This window comes from Acanthochromis polyacanthus, chromosome 21, assembly GCF_021347895.1.
Source record: "Acanthochromis polyacanthus isolate Apoly-LR-REF ecotype Palm Island chromosome 21, KAUST_Apoly_ChrSc, whole genome shotgun sequence".
NCBI classification, from domain to species: domain Eukaryota; kingdom Metazoa; phylum Chordata; class Actinopteri; family Pomacentridae; genus Acanthochromis; species Acanthochromis polyacanthus.
This window is the reverse complement of record NC_067133.1, coordinates 8557636-8567117: the sequence shown is the minus strand read 5'-3', so window position 1 is coordinate 8567117 and position 9482 is coordinate 8557636. Positions and strand designations below refer to the sequence as shown.

Genomic DNA, 9482 nt, shown 5'->3' with positions numbered 1-9482 from the left:
AACACCACAAAAAGAAATACTGGTGTACTCAAGTAGAGTATCTGAGCATTAATGCTTTATTCACATAAATTAACAACTGATTGGGTTTGTTGTTTTAAGCAATCTTAATTTCCAGACTGGGCTTTTATTTTGGAGAACGTAGCCTCTAACCGGAAGTGTCCGATGAGTAACAGCGCTAACTTGACACTAGGTCGCTGCTGCGCGGCGTGCTGCGGGTTTTACACCAAAAATTGCGTCTATAAGAACAATAAAAGCGGGTTTTCAGTGCCGTTTGTCTCAGCTCCCATCATGTCCAGCATCCAGCTGCTGCGGGTCCTGGTCAACGAGCGGCTGTCGGCGGCGGCGGAGGAGATCTTCGAGGCGGTGAGGAAGACCATCGCGGGCTACGAGGAGGAGCTGCTGCTGACCCGCCGGGAGCTGCGGAGGCACCGCGGGACGCTGAGGACCGAGTTCAAGTCCGAACTTCACCCCGACAGAGTGTCAAGTGAGTTGGCTGCAGTATTTCACGGTGTCCGGTAACGGCTCCGGATCCGACTATGTCCTGGAAGCACCACGAGTCCCGTTACCGCCCACTTCACCCGGTTGCTAGTTAAGCTAGCTTAGCTTTGTCCTGTGGTTGGTTTTATTAATAAAATAAATTAAATTTGACATAAACCGAATAATTCTGAAACTAAAGCTCTTTTTTTAATATATATATGTCGCCTCAAAATTACCCAGACCCCTCCGGAACACTGATTTCCGCTTCAAGACGCCAGCCTCCATTGAAACATCTGGAAATACGAGCTTTGTTCGTTTGTCTGCCCAGTTAGACACTTGATAGTCTGACAAAAAAAATTTATTCTTAATTTAATACGTCTAGTTTTACATTCGGCATACAAAGATTTCACCAAACTGTTGTATTTTTATATAAAAATAACCTTTTATTGTGTTTGATCACTAACAAAGATGGCTGTCTAGACGCCAAACTTCATTGAACACTTTTTTAACAGATTTGTCAATATCTGTGCAAATATGAACCTGACAGACGAAAAAGTAAACTATATTCTTGATTACAAAAGTCTAATTTTGCATTCGAAGTGTAATTGATTAACCAAGCTGCCTTATATTTAAATAAACATGAACTTTTTTTTGTTTGTTACCATCAGCAGTGATATGTTGACGCTGTTGCGACGTCAGACTCCATTGAAATATCTGGAAATACAATTTTTTTCGTTTATCTGCCGAATTATGCACCTTATATTCCAACATTTAAGATTTATTTTTCATTACAAAAGTCTGTTTTTACATTCGGCATATAAATGATTCACCAAACTGCTGTACTTTAAGATAAAAATTTACTTTAATTGTGTCTAGTCACTATCGATGACAGCTGTCAAGACGCTAAACTCCACTGAATCATTTTTAAAAGTTTTCTTTAACATTTGCGCAAATTTAAACCTAGCAGCCAAAGATTTAAAACATTTTGTATTGCAAAATTTTATTTTTACATTTAGCATATAATAGATTCACCAAACTGTTGTAGTTTTAGACAGAAATGAAGTTTTATAGTATCTGGTCACTATCGAAGGTGGATGTCTAGATGCTAAACTTCAGACAAAATCCACAGTTTTGTCTGGAGTTTATCTGCACAGTTAAGCACCTAACAGGCAACGATTTGAATCCTGGATTACAAAAGTGAACCAAAAGTGACCTTCAGTTGATTCACTAAATTGTTCCACATTTAGATAAAAATAAGCTTTAATCATTCACGGTCAGTCTGAGTGGCTATACAGCAGTAAATGTGTTAAAATGTGTTTCTTTTTAATGTCTTTTATAGTTATTTTGTGTTTCATGAGTCAGTTTTAAAGCAACACAACTTTGTAGATTTATACTGTAGCTCTTTATTAAAGCCTGTTTTCTGGTTGACATTCTGGTTGTTTTTCCAGCAGACCAGCCTCAGCTCACTCTGTCAGTCTGGGATGAGGACTTTCCCTCCGATCAGCAGCTGGAGTGGAGCTCCAGTTTGGACCAGAACCAGCAGGTGGCTCCTGAGGAGAAGAACCAGAAGGTGAACCAGGAGGCAAACCAGGAGGTGAACCAGGAGAAGAACCACGATGTGAACCAGAAGGAGCTCGAGGAGGACAGTACCATCCGGTTCATCTTCACGCACCAGTCCAGCTCTCCCAACGCTAAAGCCGATGAAGGAGAACCTCTACCGAGTACCTCAGCCGAACAGGACCAGGAGAAGACTGACGACGACGACGACGACAATGATGATGCTGCCGCCTCCACTGACTCCTTAACAGCCAACAGCGACGAGGACTGGAGAGCCAGCATGGACTCCCAGAGCGACGACAGCGACAGCAAGAGGGACAAGATAAAGAGGAAGAAAGTTCCTCGCCTGCCGATGGCGCCGAAGCAGCTCCTGAACAAAAAGAACAAACCCCGGATCAGCTGTAAAGTGTGCAGTAAAGCCTTCCATGCCATCGTCTCTCTGGTGAACCACATGGAGGTTCACTCCAAGGACATGTGCGGCGTCTGCGGCAAACGCTTTGACGACGACGAGAGCTTCAGGGTTCACCTGAAGACTCATGTGAAAGCAGAAATCTGCAGCTTGTGTGGGAAATGTTTTGGCGGCTTGAGTTCTTTGGAGACACACATGAGGATCCACACCGGAGAGAAACCGTTCAACTGCAGCGAGTGCGGGAAGTCCTTCAACTGTCGCCACAACATGATGCGACACATCCGGATCCACACTGGGGAGAAACCGTACACCTGCACCGTCTGTGGGAAGTCCTTCAACGACTACTCCACCTTGAAACGCCACCTGATGGTTCACATTCGCAAGATCAACCAGAACCCAAACAATTCAGATGAAAATGGCAACAATGACAAGAAGATCAAGGCGCCGTTGCTGAAAAAGCCACAGCCCCGGACCATGTGTGAAGTGTGTGGGAAAATGTTCCACTCCCTAGTTTCTCTGGTCAATCATGCCAAAAGTCATGCCACGGACCTCTGCGGTGTTTGCGGGACGCGTTTCGAGTCGGAGGAAAACTTGAAACTTCATCTGAAAACACATAAAAATGGGAAAGTGTGCGAAGTGTGCGGCAAGTGTTTTGACAGTCAGGGCAGCCTGGAGATGCACATGAGGATCCACACGGGGGAGAAACCGTTCCTGTGCAGCGAGTGCGGGAAGTCGTTTAACTGTCGACACAACATGATGCGACACATGCGGACGCACACTGGGGAGAAACCATACCTCTGCAACGTCTGCGGCCGCTCGTTCAGCGACCACACCAGCCTGAAGCAGCACAGCAGCACACACACTGGAGAGAAACCACACCGCTGCGAGGTCTGCGGGAAAGGCTTCCACCGAAAGACATACGTCAGGCTGCACATGAAGAGCCACACAACTAAGAAGTGAAATAATTTTTGTAAGTTTGGTGCAAAGCTGGAAATTTAATCTGCACTTTTTATGCATCATTGGACCTGGAGATACTTCTAGACTTGACAATTTTGAAGAAAACCCTTGAAACACACTAACATTAATCAGACAAAACAACACACTATTTTATTCTCTGGACCAAGGTTATAAGACATCAATATTCTGTTTTGTTATGCTGTGTTCTGTTATTCTGAAAAACACAACACATTTCCAGTAATAGTTTAAACAAACTGTTGAGTACAGCTGCAATGATAACTCGATTAGCTGTCTACTCTTAATTGCCAACTCTTTTGATAATCAGTTAGTCAGGTTGAGTAATTCTTAAAGAAAGAAAGTCTTCAATCTGTGATTGCAGCTTCTGGAATGTGAATGTTATCTGGTTACGTTCGTACTCTATGATGTTGTACTGAATGTCTTTGAGTTGTAGACAAATCAGATCCCATTTCCAGCATTGGGAAACACTAATGGTTATGTTTCTACTCTTTTCAACAACAAATCGAAAAAATAATCAACAGTAATGACAAGCTTCAGCTGCAGGGGTGGGCGATACAGCCAAAATATCATCACAATTATTTAAGGCAGGATTCAAGTTGACGGTTTTGCAAGAACAAAAATAATTTCCCTACTAAAGCAGAATATGTACAGTGTGTACTGTTTGACATGTATCGGTGTTTTTTGAAGAATCGACTGTTACACATAATATAAATTTCAGATGATAACAAGTAACATCTTAGAAAAGAAGGTATTCATAAAAATCTACTCAATGTTCACATAAAATCTCTAGGGCATTCTTCTTTTGCCATACCTGACTATAAAGTTCTGCCATTTTTACAATATTTGTTTCAGCAAACAATAATATTCTGTAGATGTTTCAAAGAAAAACTATGCTGAAAAATGGTAAACCATTTTAGACTGTCATTTTACTGATTTTCCTCGCTTTATGATCTAAGATCTGCAGTAAAATCACAAAAAAGTATTAGTTTACGTGTTAAGCGTAAAAAAACTAGTCAAGTCTGTAAATTCAAAAATCTGTACAACGTGTTACTGTAAAATCACACAGTTGTACTGTGTTCAAATCACCTGGGAGTAATATTTCTCAGATGTTTGGTAGGATTCGAGTCTCCAACAGTTACTGGGGCAAGGTATTGCCCTTTTAGACAAATTTTCAGTCATTTTGACTGGTTTTGGCCAAATTTTGTCATCTTTAACTACAGCAGAAGCTCACTAAGTGATTGCACAGAGAAGCTTCTAGTCTCCATCAGTTACAAGGACAAGTTTTGGTAATTTTAGACCATTGTTGAGTCATTTCGAACAAGTTTTGGACAGATTTTGTCATCTTTAACTACAATAGAAGCCAGCTAAGTGACTGCACAGAGAAGCTTCTCATCTCCATTAGTAACTGGAACAAGTTTTTGTCATTTTTAGACAAATTTTTAGTCATTTTAACTACCTTCGAACAGGATTTGTGTAGTTTTGGGTGGGTTTTGTCATTTCAAGCTAAGTGATTGTGCACATTTATCCAAAGTGATTTTACCTACCTGGATTGTTTTCTATGACAGTTGAGAATTTAATTCTCAGCAGCTGCAATCATGATCTTGATTATTATTCGATTAATTTTGCAGCTTTAAGTAGAAGCAAAATAAACGGACAAGAAGAAGTCAGTGAGAGAAAGCAAATTTCAAACTATCTAAATAGTGTATTTCAATTTTTAAAAAGGCTAAGAGCGTAGATTCTGCTCATTTACAGGTTGAAACTTTTGTTTTAGAAAGTTTATTAGAATACGTTTACATGCTTTAATGTTTAAACACATCATCTGATGATATTTTCGTTTGTATTGCCTGAACCCTGCTGATAAAATGTGAAATCTTCACTATTTCTAATGATAAAAAGCATTTTTGTCCAAAGGCGAGCCTTTGTTTCTAGATTAAAATGAACATTTGCAGCTGGGGTTACAAGTCGACAGAAACCTTCAAACCAATTTTTCACATAAATTTGAGAATTTTTTCATTACGTATTTATGCTACACTCCGTTTTTACCTGCTGTGTTCAACTAGTCACACAATCCTTTAAGTTTCAGACACTATCGAATTGTTCATCTTCTAGGGTTAAATATGCAGTTTATCTCATGTTTGTTTCACTCCATGTGCTGTTTTCTCTCTGAATTCTTCTGTACTGTTACTCTTCACTACAATCATTCACACAGGCACTAAGAACTCTGATGTTGGATGTAAATCTGAACTCTGAATGCAGTTTTAGTCACAACGTGCCTCCGACAGACTTTCTGTTTTAGTTTAGCATCACGACAGCACATTTAAACACCAGAAAGTCTTTTTGTTTTTTAGCCAAAGACGTTACAGAGCAGCGACTCTGACTTTCTGTTCCAGTTGTTTTAATAAAGTTCGACTTTACGACTGATTCTGGACTTCAGTTTTGTTGTTTTTCCACAGAGAGAATAACAAAATCGACATCTTGCAGAGTTTTTGTTTGTTTGTTATTTGAGACGTCAGTTGCGTTAAAATATTTTGGCAGAATTTTAAGAATTTCTGATGGTGTTTGAAATTCGACTTTCAAAAACATGTGAAGCCATTTTCAGGGTTCAGTATCTCTACAAATAAAACTCCAACAGACATAATGTTTGGTAAAGACACAGGACAGAATAGTTTATAGTAGACCAGAAGGATTGAATCGGTCCAGAAGACGACACATTTTTAACTATTGGCCCTTGAAAATGGAAGAAAAGTGCAGAATATGTGAACCAGGTGGTGTCCCCATAAAGTTCCTGCAAGTGTATGCATGTGGATGATCTGTATTTCCAATTAAAAATACAGACTATGGTCGACATTTCACCAACTTTTGAGTCTCTAACATCAGTAGGATTTAATATTTAACAACTATGGCAAGACAAGTTACAGTTTTTAGATATTTTGACTTCATATCTGTCAAAAGACTCAAAATTGCTCTAAAATTACCTTAAATTTCTCCAAAATGAGACATAGGCTGTCAAAATTGACTTAAACCTGGAAAGAAGTGCATCATTTTCAAACCAGGCTAACATTGTGCCTCCAGAAAACATATGTAAATGGATGCATCCACATTTGTTCGAAAATACAGTCTTTAGTCGACATTTCACCAACTTTTGAGGCTGGTTTTTGATATTTTGAATTCTTTAATTAAAATTGTGTCAGTATAGAAATTAAAATGTGGTTTTATCAAACAGTCAGGTTGGCACTGACTGCTACTCTGCTAAGCTAGGCTAGTTAGCTTTTAGCAATGCTAATGTACAGTGTAGACGTTTAAGGACTCAGAAAAATTGCATAACTTCTGAAATAATACTAATAATCCTTATAGAGAACTGTTTAAAATCCAAGTTAGAGATAGGAAAACTAAAAGGACATCACATCAGATTATAAAAGACAGAAAAACAACCTAGTTATTTAAAACCAATAATGTTCTCAGTACCTTTACAGAGTTTAATAACTGATCAATGCTCAAATATTGAATATTGTAGTGTAAAAAGTTGTAGTTTTTAGGGAAAAGGGAAGTTTTTCAGAGAACAGCTGTATTTTTAGAACAACACGGATACTAAACCACAAAGTTACGGCAGGAACAAGAGAAAGTTCACCACTGATGACTCACGTTTCACATTTTACCTTTTTGGTCGATTAGCAGCAGCGTTCAGGCAGAAAGTAACGGGTTTGTGTCGTCAGTTCATCCAGTCGAGGTAAAACTGTCTGATGGAGTGTTTGTCTTCCAGCATCATGTTCATCTCTTTTCTCTCGTTTGCAGTTTCTACGTGTTAAATTTATCTGCTGAGAGTCTGAATGAACTTCAGCTGCAGTTTTAGACGTCACTGATGTCAGTACGAGGTGAGTTTGACTGATTATAGAGAATAGATTAATAAATAACTTCAGTGGCTTTGAAGTGTTCATAAAAGAAACTGTCTGAATAATGAAATGTATATTTTATTGCCAGAGTTTTCTTTTTTCTTTTTACTAATTTTATTTGTTTATTTTACACTGTCAAAGCCTCCTAACATGGTGAGTGTTTCAGCATCAGCCTCAGTTTAATGTCTGCTTGAAACTTAATCGATAGGTTAATCCCTTATGTGAATAATTGAAACTAAAACCAAATCAACACAAAGGACATTAAGGATATTTATGTTTCAGCAGCTACAAAGTTTCAGTTTGACTTTAGGGAGGTGAGTTTTTGATATTTATGATTCATTTTTTGCATTATTCTGTGATTTAAGTCAAACAGCCTCATTAAGTGATTGATTTCAGGCTGAAGGAACCGAACTGGAGCGTTAAACATCATCATCACCAGCATCTCGTTTGTCGTTCAGAGCAGCGGTTCGCCTCACAATGAGTCACAGTTTTCAGAAACATGCGTCAGCGACAGAACAACAGGAAACCGTGTTAATGAAGCCGCTGCACGCATGTTGGCGTTTAGAAGAGCAGTCAGCTGAGATAATCTGCAGACGAGCTTCAGTTTTCATTCATCTGGAGGAGATTTAAAGACTGAATAAATGCTTTAACGTCAGGAGGTCTGCATCTCTGGGAGTCAGTTAAGTTAAACTGGTGTTATATTCAATGTTTCTACCAAGAAGCTGAAGGTTGGACTGAAAAGAAGAATTATACTGGACTTTTTCCAGCTTCTTTCTTCAGAATAAACAGCAAAGTGACTTATTTATGTTTATTTCTGTCTATCAAGCATCTTAGCATACCGCACTCATTGCTGCCAGGGGACTAACCAATTATTATTAGGTTTAGGGGCAATTACTTCTTTACAGGGGTGATTATAGGTTGTCAATAAATCTTCAATAAATGATCATTTAAAAATACAATAAACAATAATTTATTCAAGATTTCAATAAATCTTGAATAAATCATGATTTAAAAGCTGCATTTTTTGCTTGTTGGCTATCTCTGTCTAATATTCAAGAAATATGAATATTACTTTGATGATCTGGAACGTTTAGATGTGAGAAATATGCAAACATAAACATTAGGAAATACTTTTTTTCACAGCACTGGATATGAAGTAGTATGGTAGGATGCTTTATAGACAGAAATAAGCATAAATAAGTCACTGTGTCAGTAACTCTGTTGTCACCTTGCTGTTTATTCTTAAGGTGGAAAATGAAAAAAACGCCAAGAAAATTCCTGTTTCAGTCAAACCTGCAGCTTTTCTGGGTGTATTTATTGTCAACATATGAATTAATATCTTTTTCCGTTAAAAAATCCATCCATCCATCCATTTTCCCCCGCTTATCTGGGGCTGGGTCGCGGGGGCAGCAGGCGAAGCAGGTCGTTCCAGACGTCCCTCCCCCCAGCGACGCTTTCCAGCTCTTCCTGGGCGATCCTGAGGCGTTCCCAGGCCAGACGAGATATATAATCCCTCCAGCAAGTTCTGGGTCTGCCCCGGGGTCTCCTCCCAGACGGACGCGCTTGGAAAACCTCCAGAGGGAGTCTCCCTGGAGGCATCCGAATCAGGTGGCCAAACCACCTCAACTGGCTCCTTTCGATGCGAAGGAGCAGCGGCTCTACTCCGAGCTCCCTCCGGATGTCTGAGCTCCTCACCCTATCTCTAAGGCTGAGCCCAGCCACCCTACGGAGGAAGCTCATTTCGGCCGCTTGTATCCGCGATCTTGTTCTTTCGGTCACTACCCAAAGTTCATGACCATAGGTGAGGGTTGGAACATAGATGGACTGGTAAATCGAGAGCTTCGCCTTACAGCTCAGCTCCCTCTTCACCACGACGGTTCGGTACAATGCCTGCATTACTGCTGACGCCGCACCAATCCGCCTGTCCATCTCTCGCTCCATTTTCCCATCACTCGTGAACAAGATCCCGAGATACTTAAACTCCTTCGCTTGGGGAAGCAACTCCCCCCCCAACCCGGAGGGAGCACTCCACCGGTTTCCGGCAGAGAACCATGGCCTCGGACTTGGAGGTGCTGATCCGCATCCCTGCCGCTTCACACTCGGCTGCAAACCGCTCCAGTGCGTGCCGGAGGTCATGGTCTGAGGATGTCAACAAAACCACATCATCTGCAAAA

The 9482-nt window shown here is 40.3% G+C and overlaps 1 protein-coding gene across 2 annotated transcripts; it reads left to right on the top strand.

Moving 5' to 3' along the window:
- Positions 1 to 135: 135 nt before the first annotated feature.
- Positions 136 to 5839, top strand: LOC110955090 (zinc finger protein ZFP2-like). 2 transcript variants are annotated; one of them, XM_022199943.2, is made up of 2 exons: positions 136 to 484; positions 1929 to 5839. In XM_022199943.2, exons 1-2 carry the CDS (start codon positions 163 to 165, stop codon positions 3401 to 3403), a joined length of 1797 nt encoding a protein of 598 aa, XP_022055635.1. In that variant the 5' UTR covers positions 136 to 162; the 3' UTR covers positions 3404 to 5839. The 2 variants fall into 2 exon arrangements, with proteins under 2 accessions (XP_022055635.1, XP_022055634.1); XM_022199942.2 differs by having other exon boundaries at positions 137 to 484; positions 1926 to 5839.
- The last annotated feature ends 3643 nt before the right edge of the window (positions 5840 to 9482 follow it).